At 33.8% G+C, this 22447-nt stretch overlaps 3 protein-coding genes across 4 annotated transcripts; 2 read left to right on the top strand and 1 right to left on the bottom strand.

Moving 5' to 3' along the window:
• Positions 1–606: 606 nt before the first annotated feature.
• On the top strand, positions 607–5984 carry LOC145617521 (autophagy-related protein 16-like). 2 transcript variants are annotated; one of them, XM_081672232.1, is made up of 5 exons: positions 607–941; positions 1056–1188; positions 2100–2281; positions 2388–2583; positions 4745–5984. In XM_081672232.1, exons 1-5 carry the CDS (start codon positions 931–933, stop codon positions 5765–5767), a joined length of 1545 nt encoding a protein of 514 aa, XP_081528358.1. In that variant the 5' UTR covers positions 607–930; the 3' UTR covers positions 5768–5984. The 2 variants fall into 2 exon arrangements, with proteins under 2 accessions (XP_081528358.1, XP_081528366.1); XM_081672240.1 differs by having other exon boundaries at positions 608–941; positions 1059–1188.
• A 5426-nt stretch (positions 5985–11410) lies between these two features.
• Positions 11411–13143, top strand: LOC145624281 (vignain-like). The gene is made up of 4 exons (XM_081677277.1): positions 11411–11890; positions 12070–12305; positions 12505–12645; positions 12735–13143. The coding sequence occupies exons 1-4, from the start codon at positions 11437–11439 to the stop codon at positions 13002–13004; spliced, it is 1101 nt and encodes a 366-aa protein (XP_081533403.1). The 5' UTR covers positions 11411–11436; the 3' UTR covers positions 13005–13143.
• Positions 13144–13252: 109 nt separating this feature from the next.
• LOC145624282 (peptide methionine sulfoxide reductase-like) lies at positions 13253–16309 on the bottom strand. The gene is made up of 2 exons (XM_081677278.1): positions 15944–16309; positions 13253–13718 (listed from the first exon to the last, which is right to left on the bottom strand). The coding sequence occupies exons 1-2, from the start codon at positions 16262–16264 to the stop codon at positions 13464–13466; spliced, it is 576 nt and encodes a 191-aa protein (XP_081533404.1). The 5' UTR covers positions 16265–16309; the 3' UTR covers positions 13253–13463.
• Between the last annotated feature and the right edge of the window lie 6138 nt (positions 16310–22447).

Raw genomic sequence — 22447 nt, forward strand, 5'->3', positions numbered from 1 at the left:
TTGTAAAATCGTTGCCACAAAGATAGCCAACTCTATCATTGAAGAAATAAGGAATCAGACTACGATTTTGCACCAGATATCCGAAGGTATGGAAAGAGCAGTTGTGAAACGGGGAAAACCATTAAAAAAAAAAACGACGATTTTTCGTGAAGGTTTCCACAAAAAAGACCCCTCAGTTTTGGCAAATGGATCACAATTACAGGTACCTGGGAGCATACCGATGGAATGAACGAAATACGAACAATTAACATAATATAGTCATAGATCTTTGGCTGTAACTTGATCATGAGCGAAGTTGTTGATGTTGCACCCACGAAGTATGGAAAGTGCCAAACATTGAGAACTACCCGAGAAAGAGTTAAGAACAGGAGCAAGAAGAAGCAAAAACCACTTAAAGGGGGACAGAAAGCTTGCGGCCCAAGTCTACCTAACCAACTCGATTTTTTTTTTTTTTTTTCAAATTTAGATTTTTATACGGATAAACTAAATTAACATAACTCAAATTTAAAATAGACTCCACTCAATTTAAACTCACCAAACTCGACCCGAATACTCGAATTGACTCCGATGTCTCGATGCGGATTCACCTAAAACTCACGAGGCTCCATGGGCCCAAAAATCAAACCCACATCGGTTCATTCGGTTGTTGTTTCATTTTCTCACTCAAACTAAAATAAAAGAACTCCTGTTTCTATCATCGTCCTCTTTTACTCAACTTCTAAACCTTTCTAAAATTTCTTGTTGAATTTGTTACAAATTCAAGCAAACTTTATACTCTATCTTCAAATTCTTCAAAATTCTCCAGTACAACACTATTATATTTATATATAAACGATAATCGATCTGAAAATTCACTTATCGAAAAATCTGCTGCAAGAAATTGACGAAAATCTGTTGAATTAGCGAATGAAGGAGAAGAAATAATCGCCGATGCTCAAAATGTAATAAAATTTGATTCATCTTTGAAATTTAATTGACTTTTTATACTGTTTGAGTATAATTTCTAATTTTTTGATGAATTTATGAATGAATTGATCAATTTGAAATTACTGAAGCAGGTTGAATGAAGAAGAAGTTGCCATTGATGCAATTAAGCATGCTTTGAAGGCGCTTCGGAAGCGGCATTTGGCGGAAGAAGGTGCTCATGCTGCGGCGATTACCGCTATTGCTAGACCTCTAATTCATCAGGTCAAACACTTAACTTCTTGCAGAATTTTTTTTTTCTCTCGTTATTTTAGGGTTTTGAAATTTTGTTCATTTTTATTCGATAATTGTGTTAATGTGTGTATTGACGAGAATTAATATTGGATGTTGGTTGGTTCAATTGGCTTGTTTGACACTATTAGTCAATTGGTAGCATTTGCTGTTTGTTGTGATATTGGGTAAGATTGGTTGTTCTGATTAGCCATGAGTATACAAAATTACTGGTATTTTTACTTACAATTTTTTAAATTAGAAAATTTATGAAAGAGAATTAGATATGTTCTAGCCAAGTTTTGCATTTATGGTTTATTAAATTGATGGAAAAATTATTTTGCAAACAAAGTTTTTGGTTTTTTGATCTTATTATATGTTAAACCAACATAAAATCTAGCTAAAAGCCATTTGCCAAACAAGCCTGTTAAGCATCTTGGGCCCGGATATGGGACTTAAATAGTAAGTGCTTATGTTGTTTGATGATTTGATGAGTAACTTGATTAGGTTAGTGATGACAAAAGTTAATTCCTCTGTCTAATTTTAGGTGTACCCATGTTACTTAAGTTTTACAAGTATCATTATTGGCCTGTTTTTTGGGGGGAGTTTCTCTTTTGATCTAGCTTAAGTGGCAAGTTTTATGTGCTTACTGCTTAATGGGTTTGCTGAATAATCGGGCATACATCAACAAGAATTAGGTTAGATTATCGCATGTCTTAGCAAAATTATCTTTGGTGCGAAAACGTCTTCGAACATTAGTGAGTTAGACCTACTATAATGGGTCCCTGCTTGGTCTATACACTATATGATTTCAGCTCTATTTGAATGAACCTACAGGTGTTGCATACCTGTCTCCTATTTTTCCATTTCTTTAAGTAACTGACTGATTGTATCTACTCTTTAAGGGCTCAGAATGGAAAGAGAAAGCTGAAAATTTGGAGCTTGAACTTCAGCAATGTTACAAAGCTCAATCTCGACTATCTGAGCAGCTTGTGGTTGAAGTTGCTGAGGGACGGTCTGCCAAAGCTTTGATTCAAGAGAAAGAAACTGCTGTAGCTAACTTGGAAAAGGAGGTTACTCAGCTCAGGTTAACCTCTTGTGCTTTCCACTATGATTTTTCTGGCTTTCTGTTTCTGAATTATCTGTACTTCACTTCATATGGATATTGAATCGAAGTTTACATAATGCTTTAGCGATGAGAACTCTGAGTTGAAGAAACTATTAGATGAGAAGATTAAGGGTGAAGAATTGCTGACAAGTGAGAACCAAGAGCTGAAAAAACAACTTGATGAGATGAGTATGAAAGCAAAAAATGCTGAAGCTGAGAATAAGATGTTGGTTGATCGTTGGATGCTCCAGAAAATGCAAGACGCTGAGCGTCTTAATGAGGTATTTTATTCCTCTCTATAGTTTTTATTGAGAGGAAATGATATATTGAATTTGATTTAGTGCTGGGCGGGGTTTATTTGGTAGCTGCGTGATTTGTACAAACTAGAAAGTCTGATTCATTCTGCACATTTTTAAAATATCTGTAAGGATACTGAATTATGCAAAGGTTTGTTATTGGACCAAACTTATCAAATTTTATTGACCATGAATAGTTCAAGATCATATATAGCCATGTAATTGTTTGACTTAGATTTTTTTTTTTTTTTGAAACACACTAGCCTACTTATCTATCTGGGTATCACATGTATATTCATCAGCTTATTGCTTTAGAAATGAGCTACTTCTGCAGTTAATAGAAATGTTTGTTGTTGAATGCCGAGCTTTTTGTCTGATGGGTAGTTTTTGGCCAGTGTAATTACTCCCACAATTTCTCCTTTTGAGTATTATATCGTGCATTTGTGCTTTTTTAGAAAATGGACACATAGCACTTCATTAAAGATTGAGAGTGAGTTTTGTCAGGCCTGTTTAAGTTGATGTAAACAAGCAAAATAAAGTTTATAACCACGAGAAACTTAGCACAATGCATTTTACTGCGTGATATGGGTGTAATGGGATCTCTTGAACAGCTATGATGTAAGAATATAGTATCTTGAAAGGTTTCTGGAGATCTGTTCTGAGTGTGCAAAGCGCATTTTCAAGTCTTATAATCAATCTAATGCTTGCTGATGTGTTGTGCTGGAGTGCTGGACCATAAGCATATACAAAAGCTAGAGAGATTGATATGTCTTTGATGATTATAATTATGAATTGAGTCAATATGGGCCCTTCCTTTTTTATGCTATGCCAATAAATTAGGAAATATTAATGTGAAAATTTCAGCGCTTCCTGTACTTAATATGCAAAGACAATGGACCATACCTGTTGATTAAGGTGAAGAAAGGATGACATGTGATGAAATGTACCATTTTCAATTTGTTTGTCATGAAATTCTAGAACCAAAACTTCAATTGTTATTATTTCCTCAAATTTGTTCATTTTCGGGCATCAGAATCGAAAAAAGCTTATTCCACAAAGTTGCCATTGACATTACTAAGTGACTAGTCTGAGTGTATCACTTGTAGCTTTCATCAACTCCTCCGCTGCTCTTTGCAAATACTGGCAACTGATTTAAGGACTGAAAAATGTTGGCAACCTTCAGTCAAGATAACTTCTTTTAATTTTTGATGGCTTGTTCTAATTTTGTTCTCCTGATGCTTATAAGAGTCCCTCTTATTCCCTGTGTTTTTGGTTAATATATGTTGCAGTTAGATGCTGTGGCGTGGGGGCCTTTGAGATTATAAAGTATATTATTACTGTTGAAGTTCTAGGGATAAAGTATTTTCTGTTAATATCTAGCTATCTTCAGCAATTCACTTAGAGAGATCAGGTTTTACTTTCTTGATTTATGAAGTTCATTACATAAAGAATGAAAATTTTGTCTCAATAAAATTAGTAAATTAATGTTTCATCACCTTTAGATGAGTAATTGCCTTATGGAAAAAAAAGTTATAACTGTCTCCGTTAACTTCTAAACATCTATTGTGTGACTATCACTAGATGCTTTCATTAATCTTTTCCTGCAGTTTCAGTGCCTTTAGTAGAAGTTTCATAGATCTATTTAATGTACTTTATATACTGACTGACGGAGAACTCCTAACCAAATTTATCTACTGTCAAACTCTAAACTAACCAAGTAACCATAATGAGTTCCTATTATTCCCAATGGAAAAGGTTATGAACTGTCTCCATTAACTTCTATATATCTCGTGTTTGACTATCACTAGATGCTTTCATCAATCTTTTCCTGTGGTTTCATTGCTTATAGTAGAAGCTTCATAGATCAGATTTGCTAGTCAATATGCTTTATATATTGAAGGGCAGAGAACTCCCAAGTCCTAACCAAAATATTCTACTGTCAAGCTCTAAACTAACCAGATAACGGCATCAATGAGTTCCTATTAGTTGTTTGAAGTATCTAAATCAGGGCTCAGGAGAGCTTCTTGAATGTATTCTTTTGCTGCCGATAGCAACTTCTTTTAGCTGCTATGTTCTGTTGCCATCCTTATACAGAAAATTTAACATTTATTTACTAAGATCTTATGTTATATTCATTTTGATTTAGGCAAATTCTCTTTATGAAGACATGCTTCAACAACTTAAGGCCAGCAGCATACAACAAATTGCTCGCCAACAAGTTGATGGTGTAGTTCGTCGAAGTGAGGAAGGTGCCGAGTTTTTTGTGGAATCAACCATTCCTACAACTTGCAAGAATAGAATACATGCTCATGATGGTGGCTGTGCTTCCATATTGTTTGAGTACAATTCCAACAAACTGATCACTGGAGGACAGGATCGTTCTATTAAGATGTGGGATACAAGCACAGGATCATTAAGTCACACTCTTTATGGTTGCTTAGGTTCTGTTCTTGATCTCACTGTCACAAATGATAATAAAACTGTAATAGCTGCCAGTAGCTCAAATAACTTGTATGTTTGGGATGTCAGCTCGGGCCGAATCCGACATACACTTACAGGGCATACTGATAAAGTCTGCGCAGTAGATGTGAGCAAAGTATCCAATCGGCACGTTGTCAGTGCAGCATACGATCGAACAATAAAAGCTTGGGATTTGCAGAAAGGTTATTGCACTAATACAATCATTTTTCCAAGCAATTGCAACGCTGTTTGTTTCAGTATGGATGGAAGAACAATATGCTCTGGTCATGTCGATGGCAATCTCCGGCTTTGGGACATACAGACAGGGAAGCTTTTAAGTGAAGTTGCTGCTCATTCTCTAGCTGTGACATCAATCTCTTTGTCTCGAAATGGTAACACAATTTTGACCAGTGGGAGAGATAATGTGCATAATCTGTTTGATATGAGAACACTTGAGGTTTACAATACATTAAGGGCAAGTGGAAACAGAGTGGCATCTAATTGGAGCAGATCCTGTATTAGTGCCGATGACAATTATGTTGCTGCTGGATCTGCCGATGGATCTGTACATATCTGGTCAATACAGAAGGGAGATATAGTCAGCACTCTTAAGGAACATGGATCTTCTGTTTTGTGCTGTGCTTGGAGTGGTCTAGGAAAGCCTTTGGCGACTTCTGACAAGAATGGAGTTATTTGCACTTGGGTGTGATACATTTTACTTCGGTTTATCACATTTTCACGTCTACTGCTGGTTTTTTATGGTGATTTTGATTGGCGTGCTTAATAGTTAGACAGGGGTAGAGGGTATAAATTATGAAATGCTATGATTTCTTCTCTTGCAATGTACAGTTCATTTCTTCTTCCTATGGAATGTTATGTTTTTTGCCTGCTGGCTGCAAGGTACAGCTTTCATATCTTCCCTGTTCTGTTTATTCAGCTGTACAATGTTTCGGTTTATTTGTTTCTTGTTCTCAGTGAATGAAGAAAAAGGGGGGTTACTGAAAGTGGAAATTATATCATCAATATTCTTGAAATTTAAAATGTAAATATATTTTCTCACTGGTTTATGATAATTTTTTTTTGTTTCTCAAGGGCCAGTATACTAGTGATGTAAAATGCCTTTTGATTCCATATGAATATTATTCTTACATTCATTTTTTTAATTTAAATTTTAATCTTTTGCTTATCTTGAAGAGTACTCAAGATGTCCATGACTTCTCCATGAAAAAAAAAAAAAATTTAAAATGAAAACTTAAAAAAACACTACTCCGTAATTATTTACACAAAATCGTGTTGGAGTTCCTGTCATTCTTGAAGTTCATATGATACCCAACCTATATTATTATCATTTATCAACCTAAAATGTCAACAATATCTCTTCTCTAAAGTTTTGATTTATAAAGTAACAACTTAACATCTTAAGTTGTGGAGTAATACTTTATTTTCGTAAATTGAACCATATTGACGTTATGCTTTTATTATGCTCATGTAAAAACTTGTTAGATTTTTTTTTGTCATATTGGCATCTTAAATAATAATTTTATAATAGCTTATATATTAAATAATTCAAGTATTGGTGACCAAATTAAACAAAAAAAAAATCAAGTAACTAATAGTCAAAAATACATTTTGACAAACATGTCAAGTCACTATGGTACAACTAAAAAATCAGAGTAATTATTTAAAGACATTGCACGGGGTTAATAACTAATTAACTATTAACTACTTGTACAATCATACTCATATCCTACAATATACTCAAAAATTAAAAGTCGATTATGCGGCTCTATTAGTATTAAAATTATAACTTGTATTTATAATATCAATAGGAGATGAAGTTTAATATAAGTAGTGTTTTACACGTCCATGCAACCTTGATAATAACGGTCATGTGCCCTTCTTTAACCTTCAAGCCAAAGATTAAACCTTTTTAGTCAAAAAAAACTTTACATTCTGATGGTATATATCACGCTATAAAAGTTCCAAATTATTTTTTTACAAAAGTTAGCATGTATGCCGACTTGGTTGGCAAAACCTTACAATCTTCACAAATCCATACTCTATCGTAACATAAATTTAAGACCTCTAGAAGAATGCTCAAATGATTAGCGATAGCTTCATCATACTTGTTTAGTCAAATATGGGAACACTTAGCTTAAACGCAGCATATTCCCAAGAATTATGAATTTTGGCCTCGGCTTTGGAATATAGGCAAGAAATCCATAGGGTTAAGGGAAAACTCAACTAAAAGTTTAAGAGAAAGACGAAGCCCAAAATCGGTTTATTATACTCCATCATGCATGTCCCTCACACGAGAGCTCATTGAGGTTTGAAGTGTGGATGTAGCATGGGTATCATCTCACCATACTCAACGCTTAATATTCCACTAGGAAAGAGGGGTAGATGATATTCAAACACGTAACCTTGGTGTAATGTTGACACTTGATACCGTGTTAAAGAATCAACCCAACAAAAATTTAAGCTAATGGTTGAAGCCCACGGTTTATATCACATAGTCGTATTCGTACATCATAGGAGATTTAGTAATAGTTTCGAGTAACACATGCATGGCCCACCATTTTTCAAAATTTCAGCTAAAAGGGACGAGTTGAGCATGTATTGAATTGACAATTACAAGTGTTACCTTAATAATCTTAGATCTGCCTTGACTTATTATAGAACTTGATCGGGCTCGAATTGTTAATCCATCTTGATTCGAAACTTAATATTTTGTGTAGCTTATAATATCATAATAAACTAATTAACAATAGACTGATCAAATATGACATAAATCAATAAGCACAAATATGACATGACATAACTTAACTTAATAATAAACTCGAGCCAATTTGAATCGTCCCTTAATTTAGAAGCTTGTCCAAGTACACAATCCAAGTACCACGTACATCTAAGATCAATTAGACAAAGGGGTCCTCATGTGATAGGGAATAAGACTAATTTGTTTTTTTTACTATACATGTACATAGCATGAAAGGCAAGAAACCTTTAGAGAACATATTATTCTTGACCAATAATGATTCTGTTTAGATTCAGCCTTTGAAGCTAAAAACACTGGCCTCAAATTCCAATAAAATATTCATTAAATATGATTAAAATGTATATAATTAAGCTTACTGTAAGATTTAAGTCTCAGTCATTTCATGTTTTGTTGTGTTCACATTAGAGTTTCAGTTGAAGAAGCCATTACCACCCAACACACAACGCTTTTCTTGTTTCTACAAGCAAAACTATCATAACTTTGTTTTATTCATTTTTTTTCTTTTTTTATTTCATTTTTTTTTTTGGGTAGGGGGGGGGGGATAAAATGTTTCTTAAAAAAATAATAAAATAAATAAAAAGAAAAAGAAAAAAAGAAAGAAAATCTGGTAGATGAGTATCACAATTCACAAGGGTGCAGTGGGTTTGATTGAAAACTAGTCATGATATTATGTTGGATTAGTATATAATCAATTGTTGATCAAAACTTCCGCGGTGATAAATGATGATAGCAATCACAAATTCATAATCAATTTTTTAAGTTTTTTTTTTTTAGTAGACATGTTTGACTTTTAACACTACTTACATGTTATACTTGAATATTGTTTGAGGTTTACAACTTACCTAGATTAAAATACAATCATATTATCGTTAATCATCAAATTTGTTATATTTTATAGCTTCGAATTAATAATACGGAGTATTTTTTCTTGTATAGATAATTAATGATCTAAATAATAGGAAAGAAATGTGTCAACTAAATAAGACAGACATAATTAGTTGTTACTTCATTCTTGGTAGGCATGGTAATTGGTAGCACATTAATAATCAAAGTACATGCTGATAATAATCTTACAAAGTAGTAATTCCTTTTTATTAGAATTGGTGATGATAATTAGAAAGTAAACTTTTTTATTCCCCTTTTCCTTGCGCCATAAAATTTATTAGATCTAGCCAATAATATTGGTAAAGAACATATCCATATAGTTTGAAAGTTACAAGTAAACTAAAGTTTGGGGGCAATCTAAGCTTAGTTTTAGTTATGTAAATTATTGGTACGTGTTTATTGCTTTATAGATCGATCTCTTAAACTTTTTCCCTCAATAATGCATACATTAAAATGATTGATCTTCATGCTAGAATGGGAAAGTTCTATATGGTACATCCAAATTCGATTTCACTAGTTTTAGTCTATTTGGTAATCTATTCCATACAAGTAACTTAAATGATCGACAAGGAGTTGAAATCTATAAAGTGTTAAATGAAATGAATAGCATTGTTCGGCTATTAGCTTGATGAAATAATGTTTAGAAACATGATATGTCTCAAAATTATGTATAGAAATTGTATCAAAAATTAAATAAGATGACTTAAATACTTTTATTGATTATTTTTAGTTGTAACAGTTTGATTAAAAAAACTTCTACAGATTTAGTCAAACTTTTACAGCTAAAAGTGAACGGATGAAGTAATGATTGATGTAAGAAATTAAGGATAAAGTGCATGTTTCATTGCTCTAGTAAAATGCTAAAGTATTGAAACACTTTAGCCTTTTGATGAATCAACAAACTCATATTACTTCATTAAATTATCGTATTTCAGAAAAATCACCTAATTTAAAGATTACTTAATAACACCTTCAATTCATATCATCTTTTAGTTATTTCTAATTTCTAATAATTTGCACCTTTATATTTGTAATGGTGAAAAAAATGTATGTTGTTGATTGATATATGCATATATCTAAAAATCAATATCACAAGATGTTTTCATTAAGGAAAAGGACAATTGCAGTTGCAAATTTGTAACAAGCCACAAGATATTTGCAAAACAAACCATAGCAAATTAAAAACATAATCGTCATCACACATAATTGTCACGCATCCCAAATAAGCTACGTACACACCTATCTTCTTCCCCCATAATACTACAATTTAACCCATTTCTTCAACACCGAAGTTGTATGATAACACTGAAAAATAACAAACTAAATTGTTGAACATACTAGTTGAACTTAAAACTAGTATGGCTAATGCTCGTCATACCCTAACTATAAAGGTGTATCCCTTATGTAAGCGCGTTGTAATACTAGGGAGTATGTAGAAGCGGCAAATGGATCATGTTGTGTCAGTTTCGAGTTTGTATCAAAGATGAACAGGTTGAGAATTCTTAGACATCTACTTAAGGCCAACTGATTTACTCCCTTCATTTCTTTTTGTTTGCTCCATTTGCCTTTTGCACAATTTACATGCATTGCACGATTTTAAGCATCAATATTTTTAACTGCGTATTATATAAGTTAAAAAAAGTTAATAATATGAAATAATTTATCGTGATGAATCTAAATGCATCCCAAGTGGATATGTTTCTTACTTTCTTTGCATAATCATCATAGATTATTCAGAATTAAAATTTCTCTCCACAAAATGAAGATTTCAAATGGGGATAAATAAATAGAAACAGAGGATCAAAGAGAGAAGTATTTGAATTAAAATGCTTGACTAATCAACTTATATCACCATTAGCATTATAGAACCACTTTTTGTGAGGCAAATTAAACATGTGAATATATGACTCTATCCCAACTTCTTTCTCCCCTTGATCCAACCCCACCACAAGGTGTTCTTATAATGGTAAGATGGTCTTAGCCATAAATTTATTCGACTCAGTTATCTTGTTTGATCACCCTATGTAAATAATTTTAAAAAACTACCTTTTTGTAAATTAGCTAGTTTGCTTGCCATGCTAGTATTTTAATTTAAGATTGAATAACCCTCTAAGCTAGCTTTTAATTACCTCTTAGATTTTGATTTAAAAGTTTGTGAAGTACGGAGTATAAATTTTAGTTAAGTGAGAAGCTTATTAACGGATAGAAAATCTAAGCACATAGGACTTTTGTTATATTCATATTAAACACTAAGCACTTACTTGGCTCATTAATGAATAAAAAAATCACTACACTAATCCACAAATATCGTGTCTAGCTCTTGTCACGTAATTGTATCGAATTTACTTTTACCAGCTCTATTAACATGCTTGCCTCAAATTCCCCATCATTTATTAGTGTGTGGGTAGAAGTAAGCTCAAAGCCCACTCCATAATAAAAATATGTAATTTCCTAAAACTTCTAAGAAATTTTCACCTTGTCCAACATAAGAAATAACAACATATCATGCACACAATCCTCTCTTGTTAAGTAGTTCTTACCCATAAGGCACCTTCATATGTTATAATAATTGCACACCTCTTGTCTTGTTTCTTCAACACTCATCTATAAATACCTCCTCTCTTCTCCTAATTTAATCATCAACTCATACACTTTTCTTTTACATCACAAGAAAAACACAAAACCAAACCATACAAAGAAAAAAAAAAAAAATTATGGGTTATAATAAGATCAAGTGCATTTTGCTTGCATCCTTAGCCTTTGCAATGGTCATTGGCCTCTCCGAGGGGTTCGATTTCCATGAGAAGGACCTAGAATCCGAAGATAGTTTATGGAACCTATACGAGAGGTGGCGTAGCCAGCATACCGTGTCAAGGAGCCTAGAAGACAAACACAAAAGGTTCAATGTGTTCAAGGCTAATGTGAAGCATGTCCATGAAGTTAATAAGATGGACAAGCCTTACAAGCTTAAGTTGAACAAGTTTGCTGATATGACAACCCATGAGTTTCGTACTCACTATGCTGGCTCGAAAATCGCCCACCACCGGATGCTCCAAGGCAAGAAGACTACCGGAAGCTTCATGTATGAAGACGCCGATAATGTCCCTGCATCCGTTGATTGGAGGAAGAAGGGTGCTGTTACACCTATCAAGAATCAAGGCCAATGTGGTAAGTACACAATTACTTGTTCATTAAGTTCTGCATTAAATCATTTGCTAAAATTGCTTATTGGACTAATATTTAAGCTTCAAACTAGCTGAAATGAGTCAATCAAGAAAGTGACAGTTTAATCCAAATTAGCTTTTCTTGTATGATTCTTAGTTGTTTATATGCTTTACTCTTTACAGGAAGTTGCTGGGCATTTTCCACTGTCGTATCCGTGGAGGGTATAAACCAGATCAAAACAGGGAAGCTGGTTTCCCTGTCTGAACAAGAGCTTGTTGACTGTGACACCTCTGAGAACCAAGGATGTAACGGCGGTCTCATGGACTCTGCTTTCGATTTTATCAAGAAAACTGGTGGACTTACTGATGAAAAAAACTACCCTTACTCAGCTGCAGATGGTAAATGTGATAAAATAAAGGTATTACTCCATAACTTACAATCTTCATAATCTCGAGAGTGAGGGGTAGCTCAGGTGGTTAAAGCTTCCCTCCCGGTTCCAGGTGATCATGGGATTGATTTCTCTACACACCAAAAAAAAAAAACAATCTTCATAATCTTGTGTACTGAAATAATCCATTATAAACAGCAGAATTTAACAAGAAAAACTAATGTTGCAGATGAATGCTCCAAAAGTATCAATTGATGGACATGAAGATGTACCTGAGAACAACGAGGGCGCTTTGCTCAAGGCGGTTGCTAACCAGCCTATTTCTGTGGCCATTGATGCTGGGAGTCAAGATATGCAGTTCTATTCAGAGGTAAAATAAAAATTCCTAATTTGAACATTTATATTTTGAAATGTAAAACATTGATGCTTAATGTTTTTCTATGATGATTTGAAAAACAGGGGGTGTTCAGTGGAGAATGTGGAACAGAATTGGATCATGGTGTCGCGGCTGTGGGCTATGGAGCTACCCTTGATGGTACCAAGTACTGGATTGTGAAGAATTCATGGGGAGAAGAATGGGGCGAGAAGGGTTACATCAGGATGAAGCGCGGTATCCCAGCAAAAGAAGGGTTGTGTGGGATTGCGATGCAGGCCTCATATGCTATCAAGAATTCGTCGAATAATCCTGCATCTTCTGAGGATGGATACTCCGGGAAGGATGAACTTTAAATCAGTTTTAGAGATGTTAGTGATTGAATCACTCAAAACTTTTATGGCATATGTAACTTGAATTTTACATTTCAATTGTTAGCTACACTTTAATAGCCTATTCTAAAGGCAGCATAATAATAGTGGCAGTTATATAAAATTCTGATTGTCTTAATATTTAAAATCATTTCTGATTACTATGTTTTCTGGGAAGTACTTCCATGGAAAAAACAAATGAAAGATTTCGAAGCATAAATAATACAACTGTGTGAAGCTAATTCATGATTTATACCGTAAAAATATAATCATCATGCTATAAGCTCTCTTTGCTTAACAAGAATTCCCCAAATATAAGTTTTTGATCCAGGGTATTAATCAGCTGGAGAAAATTTATTGAGCTCGGTCATAGATATATAAGTCTAACATATAAATTTCAAAATAGAAATATATAGTATGATTGTTCAGAAGCCAAATCTGCTATTAGCCGTAGCATTTGATGGGGTCAGTGCAACCCTTTGCAGCAGACTGTTTATCACCAAAACGGCCACCCTTTGCCAGATACTGCTGGTGATATTCCTCTGCCCGGTAGAATCTCTTAGCGGGAAGAATCTCAGTTACAACAGTCCTGCCTTTAAGCTCCAATTGCTTGGCTTCCTTTGATTCCTGAGCTAGACGTGCTTGAGTCTCATTGTAGTAGTATATCCCTGACCGATACTGAGTCCCTACATCACCAGCCTAACAGCACAAAATAAGGGATGTCATCAGGAACAGATTATACTTAAAATTTGCATATCCAGTCCTTATAAACAATGATGTTGAAGCCAAGACAGGAAGAGAGAAGACAAGAAGGAATCAAACTGATTTTGAAAAAAAAGAAACTTCAAAGAAATAAAACAAAAGAGTGAGACATCTTGCAGGCTAAAAAGAGTTAAATATCAAGTGATTTTCTACAGTTTTTTCTTCTCAATTGCAATTTAGGACATGCAACAGTCTAAGACGAATTAATGAACACCTCAAGAATCAAGCTCAACATGAAACGAACTTTATAAGTCCAATTTATCATTATAGCATCTGGTCTAACCCACTAACAGCCTGAATATGACATTAGAACACTTCCAAATTAATCCATAAAATAGCTAGGAAATTTCCTTAAAGACTCAAAGTTGCTAGGTCTGACTGTGATAAGTGACATAACTTCATAAAATTTCTGTCCTCAAATTTGTCTATCATAGTTATTCAGCTAATTCCTACTTCAGCGACTTCACTTTCAGGGTCATAAAACAAAGGAAACCTCGTGAAATTACATAATCCTTCAATGCACAACACTGGATATTGACAATACTCCATGTATACCTACGTGTGCTCTTCACAAAATATTAATTTTCCACCTTGGATCATGTTTCCCCCAAAATAGAGAGCTATAAAAATAATTTTGAAACAAGCACTGATTATAGCTTTAACAAAACATTGACATTGTTCATAGCTCTTGCATATATCAACGTTTGCAGTTTGCACCTACTAATAACCAGATACCAATATACTACTTTGGCTCATACAAATTACATTGATAGCCAAAGAGGGTGCACTGATGCATACGTCTTGAGATCAAACAAATATAACCTGATAAGAATACGACTAGGCAGGGATCATGTACATCCATGTGCACATATGCAGCCTTGGCTCTAAAGGTTAAATTAAGCTAAGGGCCTAGCCGCCTAGGTCCAAAATGTATAATACTTCAATTCTTGAGAGTTGAGACTTGGGATTATGTGGAGCAGGGACATAGGTTTATATACTGCAATTGCCTGTGACTAGAATAAAGCCAAGAATCCCGGAAATTTAAGAGTTATCACTTAGAATCCTGAGCGATCAGCTCATGAGTGCATCAACTAAAACACCCCAACCACATGCTTAATCAATATTTATGAGCTACAATCAGACCTTAAAAATGAGCCAACAGTAACCCATAACTAGACTATTAACACAAGACTAAAACCAAAATGTATAAACTTCCCCACCAAATCACTTACCAAGGTAGGTCATGTATTGCCACATTTACTCCTCTTCTAAATTCTCTCAACCCCCAACACAACGAACAAACTTTCCTAGGAACTGCAAGAGTTTCATCGAGCATACCCTTTGAGACAGCTTACCGTACCCCTCATCCTTTAAGCCAAAATGTCTTCCATACTATGCTCAGTGTGCACCGTGCAGGACTGCGAGCAATAGGATACAATCCTGATAGGGTATAAAGCTTAATGAGTTTTTGGTTGAGGCCCAGGAATATGTGTTATACTCTCTTTTGGTTGAGGCTCGGGAATATGTTTTATACTCTATCAAATCCGATACATCATACCATTATATCCAACAAAGACCAATAAACCAGCCATCAATTCACCTATTTTCTTCGCACTTTACACTCTCAAAATGTTTCACCTTTATTCAGTCCCATTTTTCTAATAAAGGTGGGACATTTCAGTAATAAGTAATTGAGTTTACTATTCAGTATACAAGCATACACTAACACATTTAGCCATCCTCATAAGTCAACATAAACTCTATTAGCAAATGATTTATCTCTAAATGTTGTTCCTCCTTTGAATGTGAAAGTCTTACATAAAACATATACTACGTATTACAACCAAAAATGTTGTCCCATTTTGTACTTCAATACTCCATCCAAAAACACCAAACCCCTCATTTTGGATAAATATAAAGACTCAGATAGACGGGATTCGATTTCAAGTCTTAGACAGTAGATACCACAGTACCATCCCAACAAAAGTAATTACCTTTATACAAACAAACAAACTAAAATTTCCAATCAAATTACATATGTCATACATTAAAAATTGAAAACTTACCACAATCAAAATTTAAAATTTAAAAAAAAAAAAAAAAAAAAAAAAAAAAAAACAATTACAATAGAATTCCTTATTATAATTACAAAAAGATTATACCTGACGATTAAGAGTGGTAGGATCATGTCGAGACCAAAAAAGGTCAAGAAGATTAGTATAAGGGCACACATTCGGGTCAAAATGAACCCGAACAACTTCAACATGGTTAGTAGTTCCGGAGCAAACAAGCTTGTAATTGGGGTCAGGAAGATGACCTTGAGAATACCCAACTTCAGTTTTAACCACACCTTCAATTCTCTGAAAGGCTAACTCAACACCCCAGAAACACCCGGCTCCGAATTGGGCTAGCTCCAAACCCGCTTGATCCGGGTTGTCTGAATCGGGTTCTAAAGCTGGGTTGTTTGTATTTGGGTCTGCCATTGTTGTGGAATGTGGATTGTGTGAATGATTCAAGGGTTAGTGAAGATATAGATAGTTTATCTCATGAATATAGAATATGGAATTTTATAAAGTCAAAGATTTGAATTTTCTAATGTAGTTGACTAGGAAGCCAGGAACCACTAATTTTGATTTTTATTTTTACTAATTTTGGACCTGTTACTACATTTATTTCAACAATAATTACTAAAAATAATTTATATTTATTATGTGAGAATGGGAATATGAAGAAAAATACTATGAGTAGTAAATAGGAAAATGATAAACATAGCCATTACATTATACTAAAGGCGAAACCTAAAGAGACACTTGGCAATATAATATAACGAGTTTTCCCTCCAAAATAACTTGCTAAGAAAAACTTTATTTTTATGTTTGTATCTAAATTTTGACTCTTAATTTGTACAAAATCTAAAATAAACTTCTTTAAATATCATATTTCCTATTGTAACTTTTTTTTTTTGAGAGAAGTATTCCCATTATAACTATTACATATTTAATTTTTTTCTTTTACATATATTTCATTTTTTTAAAAACAATATATATTCATACTTTTTAATACTGAGTTTGAGTTTATTTGATACTTTTTTGGTAAAATTTATTGTCATTATAATTATTTGATAACCGTGCATTGCACGGGATTTAATCTAGTTAAAGCTAAAAAAGAAATATTGAGGATGAATTAACATAAATTAAATAAATCGTTTTACGCGTGATGTTGTCATGAATTTTCTACTCCGTACTTAATTTCATTTTATAAAGATTTAATGCTTTTTATATAACTCTAAGAATTACATATATCATTACCCAAATAAATATAATGGTAATCCAATTAATAGTATCAATAAGTATCATGAATGAATGATCAATATATTGTACCTTGGCCTATGTAAATAAATGAAGGAATAATGACCAATATATCTTATCAATTGTACCTTGGCCTATGTGAATAAAATGAAATTAATATGGAGTAAATTTAATTTTATCTTACTTCGTATTATTTTTCTATATGAGGGAATTCGTATCTTATTAATAAAATAAAATAATATCAATCTCAAAATAGATATAATTTTTTAATGGACTGTTTGGTACATATAAAGGAAAGGGAATACGTTTTTTTTTTTTTAGAGGAAAAAGCGACAACCCAAAATATATTAATCGAGAGACAAAGTGTCTGATAGTAAATATGAAGCAATATTCATAGGACAGTAATTAACCCACACTTCATAATTACCCTCCTCTATACTGCTATACATGAGCTCAAGTGCCCAATAAAAAGAAGAGAAACTAAGAAACAACTCCTCAAATAAATGATATCCTACACATTTACTGATTTACCTAGTAGGGGTTGGGAATAAACTTGGAATAATTTGGAAGTTTGGAGGAATGAAGAGGACAAAAGGAAAAGAAAAAAAAGGAAGGGGGGGGGGGGGGGGCTAACAAACACATCTAAGGGAAAAAAATGTTAAAGGATCATCTCAACCAAAAGTTTAAACTGATGGTTGAGGCCCAGGAATATGTTTTATACTCGCTCCGATACCATGTTAAAAGACCATCTCAACCAAAAGCTTAAACTGATGGTTGAGGCCCAGGAATATGTTTTATACTCTATCAAAAAAATGTTTGATTTTCTTATCCTTTGATGAATCCCCCCAACCAAATACCCCTAAATTTAATATTATATGGATGTTGTAATTTGTGAATATATTTTTTTTAAGAGATATTTTATGAATATTTAGAAGAATTTTTGGATAAATATATCAATGGTCATTTTGGTTATTACATTTTTGGTTATATTTTGTAAAAGTTTGTCAATTTATTTGATAAAAATAATATTTCTACATTAAGGAAGCATTATATTTAGAAAAGTTTTTTTTTTTTTTGAAGAATATTTAGAAAAGTTTATACTAATGTAATTTACTTAAAGCCTTAAAGGAAATTAAAATGACACACATGTTTTTTTAATACAGCTATTGATTCATTTTATCAAGTATTTAAAAGTTGTGAAAATGGGCCAAGGTTCACACCTAATTATTGATTACAACTTTACAAGTAACAATCTCTAAGACTATAATTATATTGGACCTTTGCACATTTTGGATATTAGTAAGAGCAAGAATTTTGTATCTCCTCTTTAAGTACAAGTCTCTTAAATGGCTCATAAACTTACACGAAAAGTTGGACATCTTCCCACACTTGGTCATAAATGAATTGTTTGGATTTATAGAGTAATTCACATTTCTCAATCCAATAAAGTAGACGACCCAATAATAAAAGAGAACCTTTTGTCCTATCTTTACCTTGAATACCATCGATCAATTATTCCCCCTCCCAAGTTGCCTTCACTATTTCAGTTCCAACACCCAACCTTAAGCACTGGTGCTCTGCCATCAACGTCACCTTTTCTTACACTAACCATTATAGGCAACGAACCACTACCACCTATGGGTGTGTTTCACGAGCTTGTCTAAATGGAGTGTTGAGATGCATTAGCAAATGCATCTTCAGGGGTAAGCTAGTAAATTCTCATGATTGAGTGGAAATCCACATCACCTTCCGTTATACTTTTTGTCAGCCCGTTTTTACAGTATATCGTATTTTGTAAATGTATTTGGTATAGTACTCCTTATTTTGTATTTGCTTGAGGGTATTTTTTCTCTCTCTTCCATTTACCCCTCCTTCGATCTGTCTTCTCACTCTCTCTCCCCGCTGAAATTCGGACCCTTATTTTCTCCTCCTAACCAATTTTGAATTTGAATTTCGAACCCTTCTTCTCTGTATTCCTTATTCCTCCATCTCCATCATTCGTGATTTGCGTTGGGGGTTTGTTGAAGAATTCTTTCCGGGATTGCTGCGGGGCGAACTGAAGGGTTTTACGCATCAGTCGTGGAACAATTTGAGATAGGAAAACCTTCAGCTGCAGCACCTACTGAGATAGGAAAACCTATGACTGACATAGGAGTACTACGATGGGACAATACATAAAAAATAAAAAGAAAGTAAGATGAAAAGACAAAATGGAAGATACACCAATTTCCAACACATACAACCGCATTAAGAGTTAACAATTGTACGAATTGAAACGGATGGATCCACCAAAGTATCATAGGGTACGACTAAAACATTCTAGGGTACCACTGTAATTAAGTTTTGTTCAACTCCCATTAAAGCATAGTTTAGTTCTACTGATGTGTTGCAAGGTACCAATTACAATGACAAGGATATCACTACATGAAATGTACCACTACTGAAGATAGTAGATGGCAATCCCTTCAGTAAGGGTACCATTCATATACTCTAGGGTACCACCGGGCCTATTCATTTAACCAAAGCCATTGAACGAAAGCTTTTTGCATTACTCGTGAATATAGCATGGAATATGAGGATGCTTTGATGATTGTTAAAATATAGCAATAACAATTTACACTACCATCTCCAATGGTGGCAAAGAACTATGTTTTGAAATACAATAATGTGTTGTTTTTTGTCAATTGAGAATCAATGTTGAGTTTGTAAAGATTGTAAACTTAACCATTTTAATTTGGAGTTGGTAGGTTTAGATAACAACATATTGGTAAATTGTATTGAATTTGAGCTCATTTATTTGATCACAAGCGAAAACCGAATGGAACCCCTAAGTATATTTAATATCAATTGGAATAGTAGTAGTGAGTTTATTCTTCTTGTGATAAGACAAGGAAAATATTTTGAAACATGTAAATGTGTAATTGTCAAATATTCATTGGTCTTAAGCATGGTATATAACCTCTTTAGTATATTGTTTTATTTTTGTGTTGAAGGAAATTAATTATAACCTCAATGTTATGTTTATAACCTCAATGTCATGCTTACAATCTCAATGTAATGCTTACAATTACAGTCAACTAACAGCAGTGATATCTTACTTTTTGTCAGTAAGAACAGTCCTAAGTAAAATACTGGGTGGATTGTTCCACCAACCTATAAAAGGGTACCACTAAACTATCCTAGGGTACCACTAACGACACTAGGGTACCACTGTACATAAGTTTTTTTTTATAATATAACTGATATATTGATTACTTCGACTGATATGTTGAAAGATATCATGGACAATGAGTAAAATAACATTAGATGGAATGTACCACTTCAGTATGGCAATCCCTTCATAGGGTACCATTCTTATACCCTGGGGTACCACTAGATATATTTATGCATTTAACCAAAGCCCTTTACCAAACCCTTTTTGCATTATTCATGTTTGTAGCATGGAATGTATTAATTCGAATATAATGATGTTTTGTTAGTTATAGCAATTAACGCAACTTTTTTGCATGCTACAGTCAATCCAAAATTAAATTTTGTACCGGCACAAAAACCAAAATTCAATCCAATAAGCCAAAACCGACTTGTTTAAACCAAAATTCATATTAATCACATCTTTATTTAAACCAATGTTACAAATAAGTATTTCGATATCGAATATTATTTGACGACAAAAAACAAGTACAGATTGGATTGGGGTTCAATTACATCATTAGCGAAAACCCTTTGTATTGTTAATCTTCATTTGGGTACGTGGTGTGTTTATCTTATTCTAGATCAGCGGTGTGTTTAACTTATTTTGGATTAGTCTTTGATACTCTAGGGCAAATATAGGTTTGAAAGATGTTATCCATCAAATAAACTTTGGTCTTTAAATTAAAGTAACAACTTCTTCGTATCAATTATTTACAAAAAAGGGGTGTACACACAACTGACGTACAACTAGAACTACAATAACAACCACTGGTAAAGTACAACAGCCACTGGTTATATAAAACGTACCTTTGACTCAAACAATTTGGAATCTGTTCGTGTCAATGATTTCTAACTTTGTTACAGAGGATCAAATTGAATCATTGTGGAATATGAACCGTCCTAAGTAAAATAATGGGCCCGACTTGTCATTTCTAGTACATAGCAATTCGAAGCGGGAATGTTAACACACACACAACCCAAAATGGATCACTTGCGTACTCAGTTGTACCTGTCACTGTTGCAGTGGTACAGAAACTTAAACAATAGAACCATTTAGTAGAACCAAAAGTTCATTTCAGAGTTAAACAATCCCACTTAAATGATGTAAGAGTTAGCTAGCCTAATTTCACAATATCTAAGTAAGTTTTCGATTTCACAAGGTCAGAATGTTTTTTCCTAACATTAGCTTACACCAGAACAAATGCTTCATCAATTTAGCCAACAACATTGGTGGCCACAGGAGTATTTTTACAAAAAATTAGTTTTCCATCAAATGGGATCAAAAATTTTTGGGGACTTTGCATACAAGCATAGTCCAAATGTCCAACGTACGAGATACCAAAACATCATAGTCTATGAAGGAGTCACTTTTTCCTTCTACTAGGTCCTCTGTGATGAATGTGGCGGAGGAGTCACAGGAGGTTGCGGACGAGGAAGTATGGGAATGTAGCCACGTTGTGATGATGCAGCTGACAGTTGCGATGTAGGGGTCTGCCAACCTCCTACAGGAATCTGACCATGAGGAAATTGATGATACGGAACGTAATAACCTTGACGAGGAGAAATTTGGGAACCATAGTACTGCTGACCTCTACCTTCAACGGTTGTAAAGTACCCAATTGATTCATCCCCATCCAACATTTGAATCCCACCAACACAGTGAGGAATGTATGGAACCATATGTTGCATATTTTGCGGAGGAACACCCTGTTAGTTGTAAAAGGAAATTAGGTAAAATAAAGACATTATACAAACCAAGTAAGACCCCTACTGCATTAATCCATATAATATAAACTGAAATTTACATACATAATTAACCATACATACATAATCCAAAATAGCTCCTCACTCACTCCCCTGTTACTCTTATTTTTTGATTAAAGCCTAAAAAGAAAGTCCCTTAATTTATTCCTCTTATTTTAATTATGTTGTTATAATTTAGGTTTTCATAAATTTTCAGTAAACCCTAAGCTACGAATTAATGTGTTAACAATTACCTCCTTTAGCAATGCGTCTAAAGCAAACTCCAATTCATCTTCGTCGCCTCTATCGTGCTCCACTTGGTCTTCAATGGTAGCGTTGTTGTCGACATCGTCACCAAAAATGCGGCCGCTACCACCACCGAAGAGCTCATCACAGTCCTCCGTACGGTCTGATAAGATCGGA

The sequence above is a fragment of the Chenopodium album genome, chromosome 3, assembly GCF_948465745.1.
Source record: "Chenopodium album chromosome 3, dcCheAlbu1.1, whole genome shotgun sequence".
Classification (NCBI taxonomy): domain Eukaryota; kingdom Viridiplantae; phylum Streptophyta; class Magnoliopsida; order Caryophyllales; family Amaranthaceae; genus Chenopodium; species Chenopodium album.